This window comes from Lithobates pipiens, unplaced genomic scaffold (assembly GCF_037356315.1).
Source record: "Lithobates pipiens isolate NorthernLeopardFrog02 unplaced genomic scaffold, aLitPip1_a1.2 Scaffold_27, whole genome shotgun sequence".
In the NCBI taxonomy this organism is placed as follows: Eukaryota; Metazoa; Chordata; class Amphibia; order Anura; family Ranidae; genus Lithobates; species Lithobates pipiens.
This window is the reverse complement of record NW_027507788.1, coordinates 1021463-1045333: the sequence shown is the minus strand read 5'-3', so window position 1 is coordinate 1045333 and position 23871 is coordinate 1021463. Positions and strand designations below refer to the sequence as shown.

Genomic DNA, 23871 nt, shown 5'->3' with positions numbered 1-23871 from the left:
TGGATTTTTGTCATTGCTTTATTATTGTATACAGAATCTCCAGCTTATTATTGATTTGTTCAATCAGTAGATGAAGGTTTCAGAGCGCGATGACCCGTTCATCGAGGAGGAGGTGATGGACAGGCCGGCACTACGTACATCGGCAGGCCGGGTGGGCGCAGAGCTCACACTCATCCATGCTGGCACAAATTTTGTCTGAAAACAAAACACAAAATGTCAGAATTAGGGGACAGGAGATATTAAAAATGCTTGCCTGGTCCTACTGCAAAAACAAGATGAGAGTAGAGAGGAAGGTGCAGGCATAGGGTGGCAGTAGAGAGAAGGGTGCAGGGATGGGGTGGCAGTAGAGAAGAGGGTGCAGGAATGGGGTGGCAGTAGAGAAGAGGGTGCAGGGACAGGGTGGCATTAGAGAGGAGGGTGCAGTGATAGGGCGGCAGTAGAGAGGAGGGTGCAGGGGTGGGATGGCAGTAGAGAAGAGGGTGCAGGGATAGGGTGGCAGTAGAGAGGAGGGTGCAGGGATGGGGTGGCAGTAAAGAGGAGGGTGCAGGGATGGGGTGGCAGTAGAGAGGAGGGTGCAGGAACAGGGTGGCAGTAGAGGGGAGGGTGCAGGGATAGGGTGGCAGTAGAGAGGAGGGTGCAGGGATGGGGTGGCAGTAGAAAGGAGGGTGCAGGGATAGGGTGGCAGTAGAGAGGAGGGTGCAGGGATGGGGTGGCAGTAGAGAAGAGGGTGCAGGGATAGGGTGTCAGTAGAGAGGAGGGTGCAGGGATGGGGTGGCAGTAGAGAAGAGGGTGCAGGAACGAGGTGGCAGTAGAGAAGAGGGTGCAGGAATGGGGTGGCAGTAGAGAGGAGGGTGCAGGGATGGGGTGGCAGTAGAGAAGAGGGTGCAGGGATAGGGTGGCAGTAGAGAGGAGGGTGCAGGGATGGGGTGGCAGTAAAGAGGAGGGTGCAGGGATGGGGTGGCAGTAGAGAGGAGGGTGCAGGAACAGGGTGGCAGTAGAGGGGAGGGTGCAGGGATAGGGTGGCAGTAGAGAGGAGGGTGCAGGGATGGGGTGGCAGTAAAGAGGAGGGTGCAGGGATGGGGTGGCAGTAGAGAGGAGGGTGCAGGGATGGGGGGGCAGTAGAGAGGAGGGTGCAGAGATGGGGTGGCAGTAGAGAGGAGGGTGCAGGAACAGGGTGGCAGTAGAGGGGAGGGTGCAGGGATAGGGTGGCAGTAGAGAGGAGGGTGCAGGGATGGGGTGGCAGTAAAGAGGAGGGTGCAGGGATGGGGTGGCAGTAGAGAGGAGGGTGCAGGGATGGGGTGGCAGTAGAAAGGAGGGTGCAGTGATGGGGTGGCAGTAAAGAGGAGGGTGCAGGGATGGGGTGGCAGTAAAGAGGAGGGTGCAGGGATGGGGTGGCAGTAAAGAGGAGGGTGCAGGGATGGGGTGGCAGTAGAAAGGAGGGTGCAGTGATGGTGTGGCAGTAGAGAGGAGGGTGCAGGGATAGGGTGGCAGTAGAGAGGAGGGTGCAGGGATGGGGTGGCAGTAAAGAGGAGGGTGCAGGGATGGGGTGGCAGTAGAGAGGAGGGTGCAGGGATGGGGTGGCAGTAGAAAGGAGGGTGCAGTGATGGGGTGGCAGTAGAGAGGAGGGTGCAGGGATGGGGTGGCAGTAGAGAGGAGGGTGCAGGGATGGGGTGGCAGTAGAGAGGAGGGTGCAGGGATGGGGTGGCAGTAGAGAGGAGGGTGCAGGAATGGGGTGGCAGTAGAGAAGAAGGTGCAGGGACAGGGTGGCAGTAGAGAGGAGGGTGCAGGGATAGCGGGCAGTAGAGGAGGGTGCAGGAATGGTGTGGGTGAGGAAAGGAGGTCACAGTAGGGCGGTGGAAGAAGAGAGGAGGGTGTGGAAATGGGAAGACAGAAGAGGGGAGGGTGCAGGAGCTAGGTGGAAGAAGGGGGGGTGTCTAGGAATTTGGAAGGTAGAAGAGAGGAAGGTGTGGGAATAGGTGGTAGAAAAAAGTGGGGTGGGGGGGGGGGGCGTAAAGGGTGGAGTAGAGAGGAGTTCATAGGGGTGGATTGTAAGGAGTGAAGAGTGCAGTAAAGGGGAGGATGGTGTGAAATGGGAGGGCAGGAGACACTAAATGGAGGTGAGGTGGAGGTCCTGAGCATACAGACTTTGTCATTGAAATGGCGCTCAGAGGTGTCCCCGGTCTTCTAGGACCCCAGAGACACCTCACATAACTAGAGGGCTCGTACTATGGGGTGAATGTGAGCGTGCCTGGCGGGATCTTGTGGGGCTGTAGGGCGGATCATGGGGCCGGTAGCAGTTCTATGTCAGTAAGAAGAAGATACATTACGGATCTCTGTCAGGGTCTTCATGACCAGTTGGTGGTCTCCGGTCTGGCACAGCTCCTGGAACTCTTTGGGCAGTCCTGGGTTCTTACACACTGACATTCCGTGGGTTTTATAGTCATCAGATTTCACATTCGGGCTCTTATACAAAATATCTTTGTACTTCTTCACTGACTCCAGAGGAAAGGTGTGATCTCCAACCTATGAGGAAGTGATATTGTTACTGACCAACGCGTCTCGAACAACAACAGAGACAAGACACGATCATCTGTCCCATCAGCCTCCATAGGTGTGTTATCACCCGGCTCTTCCATGACTGCGGGGCTGAGCTCACATCCTGAATATGGGTGTCCCACCCCCCACACCTGAATAACTATATATACTATGGGCTCAATTCACAAATCTAACACACTAGAAAGAGGACTCTTATTTACAAAAAAAAGTTATTTTCAGTCCAGAAAAATGTAGAAGTTACAGTCACACAGCTAAAGTGTTCTGTACCCTTGTGTTGAATCTTTGTGAATTGAGTGCAATGTATTAAACCGTGTATATGGTCAGAGGATCACTAGGCACATATTGGGGTTCCCCACGCACACATTCAAGAAACCGACTGTTTAGTGATGCTGGGTGCTGTAATGACCATGGGCTGGACACCGTGGAAAGTACCCGAGGGGGGGGGGGGGGAAATGATTGATTTGGCGTTCTATTGGTTGATAGAAGTGAAGAAAATGTCATCAGCACTCCAAGGATTCCTCGAAAGGGTCCAAAGCTTTATTCCATGGTCACATGATAGATTTACAGCAACGTTTCAAAGCCACACAGGGCCCCATCGCTAGACAAGTGACATGACTGGCAATGGGGCCCTGCATGGCTCCGAAACGTTGCTGTATATCTATCATGTGACCATGGAATAAAGCTTTGGACCCTTTCGAGGAATCCTTGGAGTGCTGATGACATTTGCTTCACTGTGGTCATCCACGGTGTCCAGCCCATGGTCCTTTCGAGGAATCCTTGGAGTGCTGATGACATTTTCTTCACTTCTATCAACCAATAAAACGCCAAATCAATCACCCCCCCCCCCCCCCCCGGGGTCTTTCCTAGGAGGACGCAAGCTCAGAACATTACCCTACGCTCTCTGTGTGGATGGCATAATGAAGTCCGGGGAAATGTTTGGTCCGTCATCTATTTCCCTCTCGTTATATATAGTGGAAGGTTGGTGGTGCACTGATAGGTAGAGAACTTCCTATGGCCTATTTTGGTGGTTTGTAGTGTAAATCTGGGTTCCATGTCTGTATTGTAAATAGTAGTAGAAGACGTGGTACCGCGGGTCATGGATCTGATTAACTACGTCTCCAAACCATCAGCGAGGTCCCCAGGGACCCCTCCCCCGTCCTCATGTGATACAACACAAATATTGGGGCCCCTCCAGTATACAGTGAATAGAGAAGGGGCGGCGGTGATGATAGATTGTGTCATTATCTTCTTCTCCTGAGGTATTCATCTTATGTTGGGTGATGATTGATAGTGAACGGCATTTTGTAGCATTTATTATTGCTGTTGATGGTATGGCTCTTATCTAATCTCGCCGTGGTGAGTTATGTGCCGACATCTGAATAGCTGGAGATTGTTCCATCTGGTTTACCAGCTGCTGCCCGTGACTGACACGGAATGGTGCGTCCAATGGGATGTGCCGGCTTGTGACTCCGAGGGGAGAAGGATTCGCACCTTCACCGAACGTTGGTTTTTATGAAATATCCTCATCGGTGGACATCGTCTACTTGGACCACTTGGCTTCAGACTTGGGGCTGACATGAAATGTCTCCGCTGGTGGCCCCCGGTCTGGGTGTGTCCTACATACAAGTCCATGTGGCCGGGACAGAGGAGTCTGGGGGGACCTCCAGGTGAGAACTGTGTGGTGACTACAGATATTGAGGGGCTCGGTGTTTATAGGCAGTTTATAGCATTTCTCACCGGCTGCCCTATCGGGGGTTCCTCCTTCTTTATCAGTAGATGGATTACTAGTTTTATTCGTTTCATTAGTATTAGTAGATAGTCCGGGACTCTAAAGAAAGGATAAGTGAAGCTTCTGGAAGGACATGTTGATTTCCCCCGCCAGGCACACAGTAGGGTTGTGTTGTCTTAGAACTCAGATCTTGATTGTAGAGTTTTGGGGTTCGGTCCATCCCTTCTGGACCTCCTGTGTGACGTATTTCTGGGGTGTTTATTCTGATGTCAGTATTCCTTTTCCTGTACCAAGATCAATCAACGGAGTGGGTCGCCATTCCCGCTTTGCTTTATGAAATGCTGGTTGCCTGGCTGTGTCTGGTAGTGCTGCTCTCTGAGTCGCAGACCTGGGGCAAGCCTTCAGAAAGTCAGAGAACAATCAGAACTTGTAGCGGGACCGGCTCCTGGTCAGGGACCCAAAATACAGTCAATACAAAAGGTCAGTGACTCCCCCCCTCCCCCTTCACCCTGACACCAACTTCTGTGGAAGAGGTCCTCTGATCTAAGGAGGCTTTGTTATAAATGAATGGAGACATTCTACAGTCCAAGGAGGTGAGAGATAACAATTCTATAACTACATCATTCTACAGTCCAAGGAGGTGAGAGAGATAACAATTCTATAACTACGTCATTCTACAGTCCAAGGAGGCGAGAGATAACAATTCTATAACTACGTCATTCTACAGTCCAAGGAGGCGAGAGAGATAACAATTCTATAACTACATCATTCTACAGTCCAAGGAGGTGAGAGAGATAACAATTCTATAACTACGTCATTCTACAGTCCAAGGAGGCGAGAGAGATAACAATTCTATAACTACGTCATTCTACAGTCCAAGGAGGCGAGAGATAACAATTCTATAACTACATCATTCTACAGTCCAAGGAGGCGAGAGAGATAACAATTCTATAACTACGTCATTCTACAGTCCAAGGAGGCGAGAGATAACAATTCTATAAATACGTCATTCTACAGTCCAAGGAGGTGAGAGAGATAACAATTCTATAACTACATCATTCTACAGTCCAAGGAGGCGAGAGAGATAACAATTCTATAACTACGTCATTCTACAGTCCAAGGAGGCGAGAGAGATAACAATTCTATAACTACATCATTCTACAGTCCAAGGAGGTGAGAGAGATAACAATTCTATAACTACGTCATTCTACAGTCCAAGGAGGCGAGAGATAACAATTCTATAACTACATCATTCTACAGTCCAAGGAGGCGAGAGAGATAACAATTCTATAACTACGTCATTCTACAGTCCAAGGAGGCGAGAGAGATAACAATTCTATAACTACATCATTCTACAGTCCAAGGAGGAGAGAGATAACAATTCTATAACTACATCATTCTACAGTCCAAGGAGGGGAGAGAGCGAACAATTCTATAACTACATCATTCTACAGTCCAAGGAGGTGAGAGAGATAACAATTCTATAACTACATCATTCTACAGTCCAAGGAGGTGAGAGAGATAACAATTCTATAACTACGTCATTCTACAGTCCAAGGAGGTGAGAGAGATAACAATTCTATAACTACATCATTCTACAGTCCAAGGAGGGGAGAGAGCGAACAATTCTATAACTACATCATTCTACAGTCCAAGGAGGTGAGAGAGATAACAATTCTATAACTACATCATTCTACAGTCCAAGGAGGAGAGAGAGATAACAATTCTATAACTACATCATTCTACAGTCCAAGGAGGCGAGAGAGCGAACAATTCTATAACTACGTCATTCTACAGTCCAAGGAGGTGAGAGAGATAACAATTCTATAACTACATCATTCTACAGTCCAAGGAGGCGAGAGAGATAACAATTCTATAACTACATCATTCTACAGTCCAAGGAGGAGAGAGAGATAACAATTCTATAACTACATCATTCTACAGTCCAAGGAGGGGAGAGAGCGAACAATTCTATAACTACATCATTCTACAGTCCAAGGAGGCGAGAGCGAACAATTCTATAACTACATCATTCTACAGTCCAAGGAGGAGAGAGAGATAACAATTCTATAACTACATCATTCTACAGTCCAAGGAGGGGAGAGAGATAACAATTCTATAACTACATCATTCTACAGTCCAAGGAGGTGAGAGAGATAACAATTCTATAACTACATCATTCTACAGTCCAAGGAGGCGAGAGAGATAACAATTCTATAACTACGTCATTCTACAGTCCAAGGAGGTGAGAGAGATAACAATTCTATAACTACATCATTCTACAGTCCAAGGAGGTGAGAGAGATAACAATTCTATAACTACATCATTCTACAGTCCAAGGAGGGGAGAGAGATAACAATTCTATAACTACATCATTCTACAGTCCAAGGAGGTGAGAGAGATAACAATTCTATAACTACGTCATTCTACAGTCCAAGGAGGCGAGAGAGATAACAATTCTATAACTACATCATTCTACAGTCCAAGGAGGCGAGAGAGATAACAATTCTATAACTACATCATTCTACAGTCCAAGGAGGCGAGAGAGATAACAATTCTATAACTACATCATTCTACAGTCCAAGGAGGCGAGAGCGAACAATTCTATAACTACATCATTCTACAGTCCAAGGAGGAGAGAGAGATAACAATTCTATAACTACATCATTCTACAGTCCAAGGAGGTGAGAGAGATAACAATTCTATAACTACGTCATTCTACAGTCCAAGGAGGCGAGAGAGATAACAATTCTATAACTACATCATTCTACAGTCCAAGGAGGCGAGAGAGATAACAATTCTATAACTACATCATTCTACAGTCCAAGGAGGTGAGAGAGATAACAATTCTATAACTACGTCATTCTACAGTCCAAGGAGGCGAGAGAGATAACAATTCTATAACTACATCATTCTACAGTCCAAGGAGGCGAGAGAGATAACAATTCTATAACTACATCATTCTACAGTCCAAGGAGGGGAGAGAGATAACAATTCTATAACTACGTCATTCTACAGTCCAAGGAGGTGAGAGAGATAACAATTCTATAACTACATCATTCTACAGTCCAAGGAGGCGAGAGCGAACAATTCTATAACTACATCATTCTACAGTCCAAGGAGGAGAGAGAGATAACAATTCTATAACTACATCATTCTACAGTCCAAGGAGGTGAGAGAGATAACAATTCTATAACTACATCATTCTACAGTCCAAGGAGGCGAGAGCGAACAATTCTATAACTACGTCATTCTACAGTCCAAGGAGGTGAGAGAGATAACAATTCTATAACTACATCATTCTACAGTCCAAGGAGGAGAGAGAGATAACAATTCTATAACTACATCATTCTACAGTCCAAGGAGGTGAGAGAGATAACAATTCTATAACTACATCATTCTACAGTCCAAGGAGGCGAGAGCGAACAATTCTATAACTACATCATTCTACAGTCCAAGGAGGAGAGAGAGATAACAATTCTATAACTACATCATTCTACAGTCCAAGGAGGTGAGAGAGATAACAATTCTATAACTACGTCATTCTACAGTCCAAGGAGGCGAGAGAGATAACAATTCTATAACTACATCATTCTACAGTCCAAGGAGGGGAGAGAGATAACAATTCTATAACTACATCATTCTACAGTCCAAGGAGGTGAGAGAGATAACAATTCTATAACTACATCATTCTACAGTCCAAGGAGGCGAGAGAGATAACAATTCTATAACTACATCATTCTACAGTCCAAGGAGGTGAGAGAGATAACAATTCTATAACTACGTCATTCTACAGTCCAAGGAGGTGAGAGATAACAATTCTATAACTACATCATTCTACAGTCCAAGGAGGCGAGAGAGATAACAATTCTATAACTACATCATTCTACAGTCCAAGGAGGTGAGAGATAACAATTCTATAACTACGTCATTCTACAGTCCAAGGAGGTGAGAGATAACAATTCTATAACTACATCATTCTACAGTCCAAGGAGGTGAGAGATAACAATTCTATAACTACATCATTCTACAGTCCAAGGAGGTGAGAGAGATAACAATTCTATAACTACATCATTCTACAGTCCAAGGAGGTGAGAGATAACAATTCTATAACTACATCATTCTACAGTCCAAGGAGGCGAGAGAGATAACAATTCTATAACTACATCATTCTACAGTCCAAGGAGGCGAGAGAGATAACAATTCTATAACTGGTCCCAATGAAAAGGCACCTCTGAGAAAAGGGGAACTTTTACACGTTTGTTTTCTCCAGCTTATTATACATGTAATATATTAATAATGATGGGGCTCTCGGTGGATCTACTGGGGGGTCTGAGGGGGTTTCCTCTGCTGGTCGCTACTTTCTCCATAAGAGTTTCTCCCTCATGGATCCTGTGTGATAATCTCCATCTGAGAGGAACTGTGACACACTATGAGAGCCCAAGGTCAGCCATGACACCATCTTACCCACGCCCCCCAAGATGGGGCACTATTCCTCCCACTGACACCAATGATGGGGCACTATTCCTCCCACTGATACCAATGATGGGGCACTATTCCTCCCACTGATACCAATGATGGGACACTATTCCTCCCACTGACACCAATGACGGGGCACTATTCCTCCCACTGATACCAATGATGGGGCACTATTCCTCCCACTGATACCAATGATGGGGCACTATTCCTCCCACTGATACCAATGATGGGACACTATTCCTCCCACTGATACCAATGATGGGGCACTATTCCTCCCACTGACACCAATGATGGGACACTATTCCTCCCACTGACACCAATGATGGGACACTATTCCTCCCACTGATACCAATGATGGGACACTATTCCTCCCACTGATACCAATGATGGGGCACTATTCCTCCCACTGACACCAATGATGGGGCACTATGCCTCCCACTGATACCAATGATGGGACACTATTCCTCCCACTGATACCAATGATGGGGCACTATTCCTCCCACTGACACCAATGATGGGGCACTATTCCTCCCACTGATACCAATGATGGGGCACTATTCCTCCCACTGACACCAATGATGGGGCACTATTCCTCTCACTGACACCAATGATGGGGCACTATTCCTCCCACTGATACCAATGATGGGACACTATTCCTCCCACTGACACCAATGATGGGGCACTATTCCTCCCACTGATACCAATGATGGGGCACTATTCCTCCCACTGATACCAATGATGGGACACTATTCCTCCCACTGACACCAATGACGGGGCACTATTCCTCCCACTGACACCAATGATGGGGCACTATTCCTCCCACTGATACCAATGATGGGACACTATTCCTCCCACTGATACCAATGATGGGGCACTATTCCTCCCACTGATACCAATGATGGGACACTATTCCTCCCACTGACACCAATGACGGGGCACTATTCCTCCCACTGACACCAATGATGGGGCACTATTCCTCCCACTGATACCAATGATGGGACACTATTCCTCCCACTGACACCAATGATGGGACACTATTCCTCCCACTGATACCAATGATGGGACACTATTCCTCCCACTGATACCAATGATGGGGCACTATTCCTCCCACTGACACCAATGATGGGGCACTATGCCTCCCACTGATACCAATGATGGGACACTATTCCTCCCACTGATACCAATGATGGGGCACTATTCCTCCCACTGACACCAATGATGGGGCACTATTCCTCCCACTGATACCAATGATGGGGCACTATTCCTCCCACTGACACCAATGATGGGGCACTATTCCTCTCACTGACACCAATGATGGGGCACTATTCCTCCCACTGATACCAATGATGGGACACTATTCCTCCCACTGACACCAATGATGGGGCACTATTCCTCCCACTGACACCAATGATGGGACACTATTCCTCCCACTGATACCAATGATGGGACATTATTCCTCCCACTGACACCAATGATGGGGCACTATTCCTCCCACTGATACCAATGATGGGGCACTATTCCTCCCACTGACACCAATTATGGGGCACTATTCCTCCCACTGATACCAATGATGGGGCACTATTCCTCCCACTGACACCAATGATGGGGCACTATTCCTCCCACTGATACCAATGATGGGACACTATTCCTCCCACTGACACCAATTATGGGGCACTATTCCTCCCACTGACACCAATGATGGGGCACTATTCCTCCCACTGACACCAATGATGGGGCGCTATTCCTCCCACTGACACCAATGATGGGGCACTATTCCTCCCACTGACACCAATGATGGGGCACTATTCCTCCCACTGATACAAATGATGGGGCACTATTCCTTCCACTGACACCAATGATGGGGCACTATTCCTCCCACTGATACCAATGATGGGGCACTATTCCTCCCACTGATACCAATGATGGGGCACTATTCCTTCCACTGACACCAATGATGGGGCACTATTCCTCCCACTGATACCAATGATGGGGCACTATTCCTCCCACTGATACCAATGATGGGGCACTATTCCTCCCACTGATACCAATGATGGGGCACTATTCCTCCCACTGACACCAATGATGGGGCACTATTCCTCCCACTGATACAAATGATGGGGCACTATTCCTTCCACTGACACCAATGATGGGGCACTATTCCTCCCACTGATACCAATGATGGGGCACTATTCCTCCCACTGATACCAATGATGGGGCACTATTCCTTCCACTGACACCAATGATGGGGCACTATTCCTCCCACTGATACCAATGATGGGGCACTATTCCTCCCACTGATACCAATGATGGGGCACTATTCCTCCCACTGATACCAATGATGGGGCACTATTCCTCCCACTGATACCAATGATGGGACACTATTCCTCCCACTGATACCAATGATGGGGCACTATTCCTCCCACTGATACCAATGATGGGGCACTATTCCTCCCACTGATACCAATGATGGGACACTATTCCTTCCACTGACACCAATGATGGGGCACTATTCCTCCCACTGATACCAATGATGGGCCACTATTCCTCCCACTGACACCAATGACGGGGCACTATTCCCCCCACTGACACCAATGATGGGGCACTATTCCCCCCACTGACACCAATGATGGGGCACTATTCCTCCCACTGACACCAATGACGGGGCACTATTCCCCCCACTGACACCAATGATGGGGCACTATTCCTCCCACTGATACCAATGATGGGACACTATTCCTCCCACTGACACCAATTATGGGGCACTATTCCTCCCACTGACACCAATGATGGGGCGCTATTCCTCCCACTGACACCAATGATGGGGCACTATTCCTCCCACTGACACCCACTATTCCTCCCACTGATACCAATGATGGGACACTATTCCTTCCACTGACACCAATGATGGGGCACTATTCCTCCCACTGATACCAATGATGGGGCACTATTCCTCCCACTGATACCAATGATGGGGCACTATTCCTCCCACTGATACCAATGATGGGGCACTATTCCTCCCACTGATACCAATGATGGGACACTATTCCTCCCACTGATACCAATGATGGGGCACTATTCCTTCCACTGACACCAATGATGGGGCACTATTCCTCCCACTGATACCAATGATGGGCCACTATTCCTCCCACTGACACCAATGACGGGGCACTATTCCCCCCACTGACACCAATGATGGGGCACTATTCCCCCCACTGACACCAATGATGGGGCACTATTCCTCCCACTGACACCAATGACGGGGCACTATTCCCCCCACTGACACCAATGATGGGGCACTATTCCTCCCACTGATACCAATGATGGGACACTATTCCTCCCACTGACACCAATGATGGGGCACTATTCCTCCCACTGATACCAATGATGGGGCACTATTCCTCCCACTGATACCAATGATGGGGCACTATTCCTCCCACTGATACCAATGATGGGGCACTATTCCTTCCACTGACACCAATGATGGGGCACTATTCCTCCCACTGATACCAATGATGGGGCACTATTCCTCCCACTGATACCAATGATGGGCCACTATTCCTCCCACTGACACCAATGATGGGGCACTATTCCTCCCACTGATACCAATGATGGGGCACTATTCCTCCCACTGATACCAATGATGGGGCACTATTCCCCCCACTGATACCAATGATGGGGCACTATTCCTCCCACTGATACCAATGATGGGGCGCTATTCCTCCCACTGACACCAATGATGGGGCACTATTCCTCCCACTGATACCAATGATGGGGCACTATTCCCCCCACTGACACCAATGATGGGGCACTATTCCTCCCACTGATACCAATGATGGGGCACTATTCCTCCCACTGATACCAATGATGGGGCACTATTCCTCCCACTGATACCAATGATGGGGCGCTATTCCTCCCACTGACACCAATGATGGGGCACTATTCCTCCCACTGACACCAATGATGGGGCACTATTCCTCCCACTGACACCAATGATGGGGCACTATTCCTCCCACTGACACCAATGATGGGGCACTATTCCTCCCACTGACACCAATGATGGGGCACTATTCCTCCCACTGATACCAATGATGGGACACTATTCCTCCCACTGACACCAATGATGGGACACTATTCCTCCCACTGACACCAATGATGGGGCACTATTCCTCCCACTGACACCAATGATGGGGCACTATTCCTCCCACTGATACCAATGATGGGGCACTATTCCTCCCACTGACACCAATGATGGGGCACTATTCCTCCCACTGACACCAATGATGGGGCACTATTCCTCCCACTGATACCAATGATGGGGCGCTATTCCTCCCACTGACACCAATGATGGGGCACTATTCCTCCCACTGACACCAATTATGGGGCACTATTCCCCCCACTGACACCAATGACGGGGCACTATTCCCCCCACTGATACCAATGATGGGACACTATTCCTCCCACTGACACCAATGATGGGGCACTATTCCTCCCACTGACACCAATGATGGGACACTATTCCTCCCACTGACACCAATGATGGGGCACTATTCCTCCCACTGACACCAATGATGGGGCACTATTCCTCCCACTGATACCAATGATGGGGCGCTATTCCTCCCACTGACACCAATGATGGGGCACTATTCCTCCCACTGACACCAATTATGGGGCACTATTCCCCCCACTGACACCAATGACGGGGCAATATTCCTCCCACTGACACCAATGATGGGGCACTATTCCCCCCACTGACACCAATGATGGGGCACTATTCCCCCCACTGACACCAATGATGGGGCACTATTCCTCCCACTGACACCAATGATGGGGCACTATTCCTCCCACTGATACCAATGATGGGACACTATTCCTCCCACTGATACCAATGATGGGGCACTATTCCTCCCACTGACACCAATGATGGGGCACTATTCCTCCCACTGACACCAATGATGGGGCACTATTCCTCCCACTGATACCAATGATGGGGCACTATTCCTCCCACTGATACCAATGATGGGCCACTATTCCTCCCACTGACACCAATGATGGGGCACTATTCCTCCCACTGATACCAATGATGGGGCACTATTCCTCTCACTGACACCAATGATGGGGCACTATTCCTCCCACTGATACCAATGATGGGACACTATTCCTCCCACTGACACCAATGATGGGACACTATTCCTCCCACTGACACCAATGATGGGGCACTATTCCTCCCACTGATACCAATGATGGGACACTATTCCTCCCACTGACACCAATGATGGGGCACTATTCCTCCCACTGATACCAATGATGGGGCACTATTCCTCTCACTGACACCAATGATGGGGCACTATTCCTCCCACTGATACCAATGATGGGACACTATTCCTCCCACTGACACCAATGATGGGACACTATTCCTCCCACTGATACCAATGATGGGGCACTATTCCTCTCACTGACACCAATGATGGGGCACTATTCCTCCCACTGATACCAATGATGGGACACTATTCCTCCCACTGACACCAATGATGGGGCACTATTCCTCCCACTGATACCAATGATGGGGCACTATTCCTCCCACTGATACCAATGATGGGGCACTATTCCTCCCACTGATACCAATGATGGGACACTATTCCTCCCACTGACACCAATGATGGGGCACTATTCCTCCCACTGATACCAATGATGGGACACTATTCCTCCCACTGACACCAATGATGGGACACTATTCCTCCCACTGATACCAATGATGGGGCACTATTCCTCCCACTGACACCAATGATGGGGCACTATTCCTCCCACTGATACCAATGATGGGACACTATTCCTCCCACTGATACCAATGATGGGACACTATTCCTCCCACTGACACCAATGATGGGGCACTATTCCTCCCACTGACACCAATGATGGGGCACTATTCCCCCCACTGACACCAATGATGGGGCACTATTCCTCCCACTGATACCAATGATGGGGCGCTATTCCTCCCACTGACACCAATGATGGGGCACTATTCCTCCCACTGACACCAATGATGGGGCACTATTCCTCCCACTGATACCAATGATGGGGCACTATTCCTCCCACTGATACCAATGATGGGGCACTATTCCTTCCACTGACACCAATGATGGGGCACTATTCCTCCCACTGATACCAATGATGGGGCACTATTCCTCCCACTGATACCAATGATGGGGCACTATTCCTTCCACTGACACCAATGATGGGGCACTATTCCTCCCACTGATACCAATGATGGGGCACTATTCCTCCCACTGATACCAATGATGGGGCACTATTCCTCCCACTGATACCAATGATGGGGCACTATTCCTCCCACTGATACCAATGATGGGACACTATTCCTCCCACTGATACCAATGATGGGGCACTATTCCTTCCACTGACACCAATGATGGGGCACTATTCCTCCCACTGATACCAATGATGGGGCACTATTCCTCCCACTGATACCAATGATGGGCCACTATTCCTCCCACTGACACCAATGACGGGGCACTATTCCCCCCACTGACACCAATGATGGGGCACTATTCCTCCCACTGACACCAATGACGGGGCACTATTCCCCCCACTGACACCAATGATGGGGCACTATTCCCCCCACTGACACCAATGATGGGGCACTATTCCTCCCACTGACACCAATGACGGGGCACTATTCCCCCCACTGACACCAATGATGGGGCACTATTCCTCCCACTGATACCAATGATGGGACACTATTCCTCCCACTGACACCAATTATGGGGCACTATTCCTCCCACTGACACCAATGATGGGGCGCTATTCCTCCCACTGACACCAATGATGGGGCACTATTCCTCCCACTGACACCCACTATTCCTCCCACTGATACCAATGATGGGGCACTATTCCTCCCACTGATACCAATGATGGGGCACTATTCCTCCCACTGATACCAATGATGGGGCACTATTCCTCCCACTGATACCAATGATGGGGCACTATTCCTTCCACTGACACCAATGATGGGGCACTATTCCTCCCACTGATACCAATGATGGGGCACTATTCCTCCCACTGATACCAATGATGGGCCACTATTCCTCCCACTGACACCAATGATGGGGCACTATTCCTCCCACTGATACCAATGATGGGGCACTATTCCTCCCACTGACACCAATGATGGGGCACTATTCCTCCCACTGATACCAATGATGGGGCACTATTCCCCCCACTGACACCAATGATGGGGCACTATTCCTCCCACTGATACCAATGATGGGGCACTATTCCTCCCACTGATACCAATGATGGGGCACTATTCCTCCCACTGATACCAATGATGGGGCGCTATTCCTCCCACTGACACCAATGATGGGGCACTATTCCTCCCACTGACACCAATGATGGGGCGCTATTCCTCCCACTGACACCAATGATGGGGCACTATTCCTCCCACTGACACCAATGATGGGGCACTATTCCTCCCACTGATACCAATGATGGGGCACTATTCCTTTCACTGATACCAATGATGGGGCACTATTCCTCCCACTGACACCAATGATGGGGCACTATTCCTCCCACTGACACCAATGATGGGGCACTATTCCTCCCACTGATACCAATGATGGGGCACTATTCCTCCCACTGATACCAATGATGGGCCACTATTCCTCCCACTGACACCAATGATGGGGCACTATTCCTCCCACTGATACCAATGATGGGGCGCTATTCCTCCCACTGACACCAATGATGGGGCACTATTCCTCCCACTGATACCAATGATGGGGCACTATTCCTCCCACTGATACCAATGATGGGGCACTATTCCTCCCACTGACACCAATGATGGGGCACTATTCCTCCCACTGATACCAATGATGGGGCGCTATTCCTCCCACTGACACCAATGATGGGGCACTATTCCTCCCACTGACACCAATTATGGGGCACTATTCCTCCCACTGACACCAATGACGGGGCACTATTCCCCCCACTGACACCAATTATGGGGCACTATTCCCCCCACTGACACCAATGACGGGGCACTATTCCCCCCACTGATACCAATGATGGGACACTATTCCTCCCACTGACACCAATGATGGGGCACTATTCCTCCCACTGATACCAATGATGGGGCACTATTCCTCCCACTGATACCAATGATGGGGCACTATTCCTCCCACTGATACCAATGATGGGCCACTATTCCTCCCACTGACACCAATGACGGGGCACTATTCCCCCCACTGACACCAATGATGGGGCACTATTCCTCCCACTGACACCAATGACGGGGCACTATTCCCCCCACTGACACCAATGATGGGGCACTATTCCCCCCACTGACACCAATGATGGGGCACTATTCCTCCCACTGACACCAATGACGGGGCACTATTCCCCCCACTGACACCAATGATGGGGCACTATTCCTCCCACTGATACCAATGATGGGACACTATTCCTCCCACTGACACCAATTATGGGGCACTATTCCTCCCACTGACACCAATGATGGGGCGCTATTCCTCCCACTGACACCAATGATGGGGCACTATTCCTCCCACTGACACCCACTATTCCTCCCACTGATACCAATGATGGGGCACTATTCCTCCCACTGATACCAATGATGGGGCACTATTCCTCCCACTGATACCAATGATGGGGCACTATTCCTCCCACTGATACCAATGATGGGGCACTATTCCTTCCACTGACACCAATGATGGGGCACTATTCCTCCCACTGATACCAATGATGGGGCACTATTCCTCCCACTGATACCAATGATGGGCCACTATTCCTCCCACTGACACCAATGATGGGGCACTATTCCTCCCACTGATACCAATGATGGGGCACTATTCCTCCCACTGACACCAATGATGGGGCACTATTCCTCCCACTGATACCAATGATGGGGCACTATTCCCCCCACTGACACCAATGATGGGGCACTATTCCTCCCACTGATACCAATGATGGGGCACTATTCCTCCCACTGATACCAATGATGGGGCACTATTCCTCCCACTGATACCAATGATGGGGCGCTATTCCTCCCACTGACACCAATGATGGGGCACTATTCCTCCCACTGACACCAATGATGGGGCGCTATTCCTCCCACTGACACCAATGATGGGGCACTATTCCTCCCACTGACACCAATGATGGGGCACTATTCCTCCCACTGATACCAATGATGGGGCACTATTCCTTTCACTGATACCAATGATGGGGCACTATTCCTCCCACTGACACCAATGATGGGGCACTATTCCTCCCACTGACACCAATGATGGGGCACTATTCCTCCCACTGATACCAATGATGGGGCACTATTCCTCCCACTGATACCAATGATGGGCCACTATTCCTCCCACTGACACCAATGATGGGGCACTATTCCTCCCACTGATACCAATGATGGGGCGCTATTCCTCCCACTGACACCAATGATGGGGCACTATTCCTCCCACTGATACCAATGATGGGGCACTATTCCTCCCACTGATACCAATGATGGGGCACTATTCCTCCCACTGACACCAATGATGGGGCACTATTCCTCCCACTGATACCAATGATGGGGCGCTATTCCTCCCACTGACACCAATGATGGGGCACTATTCCTCCCACTGACACCAATTATGGGGCACTATTCCTCCCACTGACACCAATGACGGGGCACTATTCCCCCCACTGACACCAATTATGGGGCACTATTCCCCCCACTGACACCAATGATGGGACACTATTCCTCCCACTGATACCAATGATGGGGCACTATTCCTCCCACTGATACTAGTCATGGGGAATTTTCTACTCCCACCGGCTGCAGTCCGGCCCCCTCAAAGTCTGAAGGACAGTAAACCGGCCCCTTGTTTGGAGACCCCGACCCTCGTGTATAGATCCTCTCAGTGTGTAAAGCTCGGATCTTACCTCCACAATGACGCAGTCCCCATAGAGGAACACCAGAAGGAACAGCAGTTCGGTCCACATCTTGAGGTCCTCGGCTGGTGTCTCCAAGATTCTGGTGTCAGCTTTATAAGCAATGTGTCTGAGCAGGAAGAAGCTTGTCCTCTTCTCATTGGCCACGGTTTTTATTAGGTGACACCGAGAATGTTTACCGACCATGAATAAGCTGTATGACGGAGCCGGGCAAACAATCAATACTGAACACGGGCTGGTCCTCCCGGGAGGGGCATTATCTTCAGAACATGCCAACATCTAGCCTGTCTATGGGCAGCAACCTCACAGACACCCCAAATGATTACCCCCCATAACCACCCCCCACTACCCCCCTTAACCACCCCCCATAACCACCCTCCACTACCCCCCATAACCACCCCCCACTACCCCCCATAACCACCCTCCACTACCCCCCATAACCACCCTCCACTACCCCCCATAACCACCCCCCATAACCACCCTCCACTACCCCCCATAACCACCCTGCACTACCCCCCATAACCACCCTCCACTACCCCCATAACCACCCTCCACTACCCCCCATAACCACCCCCCCCCATAACCACCCTCCACTACCCCCCATAACCACCTCCCCATAACCACCCTCCACTACCCCCCATAACCACACTGATAGGGTGTAGGAGAGCCAGGCAGACGGGTAGAATCCTGCAAAGTGCCACATGAAGAGTCCGTTTTATGATGGTGGAGGGCCGGGGTCAGGGGGCTTTCTTTAGTCAGCTGCCCTCCCTGTGCAGTTCAATGGGAATGTAAAAGCAACTTTCAGGTGGTTAAGGCATTAAACCAGAAACGTCATATATTGCCGCTTACCAATCATTGGATGCGGTGGCTGCATTCGTTTTATTTTTCCCCTCTGTTTTCACCTGGTGATCTGGTCCGTAACATACCTCCTCTATTAGAGCGCCCCCCTCTGTTTGAAGGAGCACAGGGGGCACATTTGAACAGCAGAATTATCAGTCTGGGGAGGGGAGTGTTAGTTGTACTAGCAGATTTAGATAGACTAACAAACTGAAACCAAACCCCACCCACCACTTTATGATCAGTTACAGTTATCAGTTATCCCTGTCGGGGATAAATGGTTTGTCTCATCCTAACTGCCACATCTCTAGGGCAGGTTATTCGATTGAAAAACAACAGACTTACTGGCAGGATCACTAGGTGAAAATAAAGAAAAGAAAACGAATGCAGCCATCACATCCAAGAATTGGAAAGCTGCAATATAAGGAATGTTTGCTTTCAGGTTTGATATTAGGAAGGACTCTGCAGGCCAAATGTGCCCATCAAGGAGCTCCGAATGATCTTACATGTCCCTGAAAGCACCACACAAGGCCTCCATCACGTCATGGACATTGCAGTCATCATCATTTGTGATGGACAGATGGGACCCTTGGAACTTCCATCCCTGGTGAGTCTCGGCATCACACCGGGGAGTCTCGGCGTCACACCGGGGAGTCTCTGCGTCACACCGGGGAGTCTCAGCGTCACACCGGGGAGTCGGCGTCACACCGGGGAGTCTCGGCGTCACACTGGGGAGTCTCAGCGTCACACCGGGGAGTCGGCGTCACACCGGGGAGTCTCAGCGTCACACCGGGGAGTCTCGGCGTCACACTGGGGAGGCGTCACACCGGGGAGTCTCAGCATCACACCGGGGAGTCTCTGCGTCACACCGGGGAGTCTCGGCGTCACACCGGGGAGTCTCGGCGTCACACCGGGGAGTCTCGGAGTCACACCGGGGAGTCTCGGCGTCACACCGGGGAGTCTCGGCGTCACACCGGGGAGTCTCGGCGTCACACTGGGGAGGCGTCACACCGGGGAGTCTCAGCGTCACACCGGGGAGTCTCAGCGTCACACCGGGGAGTCGGCGTCACACCGGGGAGTCTCGGCGTCACACCGGGGAGTCTCGGCGTCACACCGGGAAGTGTCGGCGTCACACCGGGGAGTCTCGGCGTCACACGGGGGAGTCTCGGCGTCACACGGGGGAGTCTCGGCGTCACACCGGGGAGTCTCGGCGTCACACCGGGGAGTCTCGGCTTCACACAGGGGAGTCTCTGCGTCACCCCGGGGAGTCTCGGCGTCACACCGGGGAGTCTCGGCGTCACCCCCGGGAGTCTCGGCGTCACACCGGGGAGTCTCGGCGTCACACCGGGGAGTCTCGGCGTCACACTGGGGAGGCATCACACTGGGGAGTCTCAGCGTCACACCGGGGAGTCGGCATCACACCGGGGAGTCTCGGCGTCACACCGGGGAGTCTCGGCATCACACTGGGGAGGCGTCACACCGGGGAGTCTCAGCATCACACCGGGGAGTCTCGGCGTCACACCGGGGAGTCTCGGCGTCACACCGGGGAGTCTCGGCGTCACACCGGGGAGTCTCGGCGTCACACTGGGGAGTCTCGGCGTCACACTGGGGAGGCGTCACACTGGGGAGTCTCAGCGTCACACCGGGGAGTCTCAGCGTCACACCGGGGAGTCGGCGTCACACCGGGGAGTCTCGGCGTCACACCGGGGAGTCGGCGTCACATCGGGGAGTCTCGGCGTCACACCGGGAAGTGTCGGCGTCACACCGGGGAGTCTCGGCGTCACACGGGGGAGTCTCGGCGTCACACGGGGGAGTCTCGGCGTCACACCGGGGAGTCTCGGCTTCACACAGGGGAGTCTCGGCGTCACCCCCGGGAGTCTCGGCGTCACACCGGGGAGTCTCGGCGTCACACCGGGGAGTCTCGGCGTCACACTGGGGAGGCGTCACACTGGGGAGTCTCAGCGTCACACCGGGGAGTCGGCGTCACACCGGGGAGTCTCGGCGTCACACCGGGGAGTCTCGGCGTCACACTGGGGAGTCTCGGCGTCACACCGGGGAGTCTCGGCGTCACACTGGGGAGGCGTCACACCGGGGAGTCTCAGCATCACACCGGGGAGTCTCAGCGTCACACCGGGGAGTCTCGGCGTCACACTGGGGAGTCTCGGCGTCACACTGGGGAGTCTCGGCGTCACACTGGGGAGGCGTCACACTGGGGAGTCTCAGCGTCACACCGGGGAGTCTCAGCGTCACACCGGGGAGTCGGCGTCACACCGGGGAGTCTCGGCGTCACACCGGGGAGTCGGCGTCACACCGGGGAGTCTCGGCGTCACACCGGGGAGTCTCGGCGTCACACTGGGGAGGCGTCACACCGGGGAGTCTCAGCATCACACTGGGGAGTCTCAGCGTCACACCGGGGAGTCTCGGCATCACACTGGGGAGTCTCAGCGTCACACCGGGGAGTCTCGGCGTCACACCGGGGAGTCTTGGCGTCACACTGGGGAGTCTCGGCGTCACACTGGGGAGGCGTCACACTGGGGAGTCTCAGCGTCACACCGGGGAGTCTCAGCGTCACACCGGGGAGTCGGCGTCACATCGGGGAGTCTCGGCGTCACACCGGGGAGTCGGCGTCACACCGGGAAGTCTCGGCGTCACACCGGGGAGTCGGTGTCACACCGGGGAGTCTCTGCGTCTCACACGGGGGAGTCTCGGCGTCACACTGGGGAGGCATCACACCGGGGAGTCTCAGCATCACACCGGGGAGTCTCGGCGTCACACCGGGGAGTCTCGGCGTCACACCGGGGAGTCTCGGCGTCACACCGGGGAGTCTCGGCGTCACACCGGGGAGTCTCGGCGTCACACTGGGGAGTCTCAGCGTCACACCGGGGAGTCCGGGGAGTCGGTGTCACACCGGGGAGTCTCAGCGTCACACCGGGGAGTCGGCGTCACACCGGGGAGTCTCTGCGTCACACCGGGGAGTCGGCGTCACACCGGGGAGTCTCGGCGTCACACCGGGGAGTCTCGGCGTCACACCGGGAAGTGTCGGCGTCACACCGGGGAGTCTCGGCGTCACACGGGGGAGTCTCAGCGTCACACCGGGGAGTCGGCGTCACACCGGGGAGTCTCGGCGTCACACCGGGGAGTCTCGGCGTCACACCGGGGAGTCTCTGCGTCACACCGGGGAGTCTCGGCGTCACACCGGGGAGTCTCGGCGTCACACTGGGGAGGCGTCACACTGGGGAGTCTCAGCGTCACACCGGGGAGTCGGCGTCACACCGGGGAGTCTCGGCGTCACACTGGGGAGGCGTCACACCGGGGAGTCTCAGCATCACACCGGGGAGTCTTAGCGTCACACCGAGGAGTCTCGGCGTCACACCGGGGAGTCTAGGCGTTACACCGGGGAGTCTTGGCGTCACACTGGGGAGTCTCGGCGTCACACTGGGGAGGCGTCACACTGGGGAGTCTCAGCGTCACACCGGGGAGTCTCAGCGTCACACCGGGGAGTCGGCGTCACACCGGGGAGTCTCGGCGTCACACCGGGGAGTCTCGGCGTCACACCGGGGAGTCTCTGCGTCACACCGGGGAGTCTCGGCGTCACACCGGGGAGTCTCGGCGTCACACCGGGGAGTCTCGGCGTCACACCGGGGAGTCTCGGAGTCACACCGGGGAGTCTCGGAGTCACACCGGGGAGTCTCGGCGTCACACCGGGGAGTCTCGGCGTCACACCGGGGAGTCTCGGCGTCACATCGGGGAGTCTCGGCCTCACACCGGGGAGTCTCGGCGTCAAACCGGAGAGTCCCGGCGTCACACTGGGGAGTCTCGGCGTCACACTGGCATCTTCTATCCTTGTATTGTGTTTTTGGAGAGCGGCGGAGGCAGATCGGAGGAACCCCGACTTCTGTCCACCACAAAGGGGGTCATTTTCCAGCACATGGCAAACAGGAGAAACATTGGAGAAAAGCCCCGGAAATCCACTCTTTGCTCTTCCATGGTAACTAGGGAGGTCCAGGCAGTCCTTGTCTCAGGTCTAATGGACACACAATGTTCCTTATTTCATGAAGAACGTTGGAGAGATGCAGGAAGTGTTGTGCTCTGTGCCATGAGACGGGTCCTCTGACTGCATCCCAGGGGCCCGTGTCACGTGGACATCACAACACGTCTGTACGGTACAGCAGGATGTCTACTGACCTGCATTGGCAGCTTTGACTTTATTGCTTTTCTTCGGCATGTTTGATGGCCTTGTTATCAATGATACAACCATAAACCTTATCACCAAGGTGCAATATTCTGCTCTCCTGGCTTAG

At 52.0% G+C, this 23871-nt stretch overlaps 1 protein-coding gene across 1 annotated transcript; it reads right to left on the bottom strand.

Annotated features, from left to right (window-relative positions):
- On the bottom strand, window positions 1–18934 carry LOC143933059 (guanylate cyclase activator 2B-like). The gene is made up of 3 exons (XM_077456022.1): window positions 18725–18934; window positions 2328–2523; window positions 1–195 (listed from the first exon to the last, which is right to left on the bottom strand). The coding sequence occupies exons 1-3, from the start codon at window positions 18917–18919 to the stop codon at window positions 131–133; spliced, it is 456 nt and encodes a 151-aa protein (XP_077312148.1). The 5' UTR covers window positions 18920–18934; the 3' UTR covers window positions 1–130.
- Window positions 18935–23871: the final 4937 nt, after the last annotated feature.

Excerpts from the sequence above, each read along its gene's own strand:
- LOC143933059 (XM_077456022.1), bottom strand. The coding sequence starts at position 18,919 with ATGGTCGGTAAACATTCTCGGTGTCACCTAATAAAAACCGTGGCCAAT. Across the intron at positions 2,524-18,724 it reads GGGACTGCGTCATTGTGGAG|GTTGGAGATCACACCTTTCC; the intron begins GTAAGATCCGAG and ends ACTTCCTCATAG. Across the intron at positions 196-2,327 it reads GAAGACCCTGACAGAGATCC|ACAAAATTTGTGCCAGCATG; the intron begins GTAATGTATCTT and ends TTTTGTTTTCAG.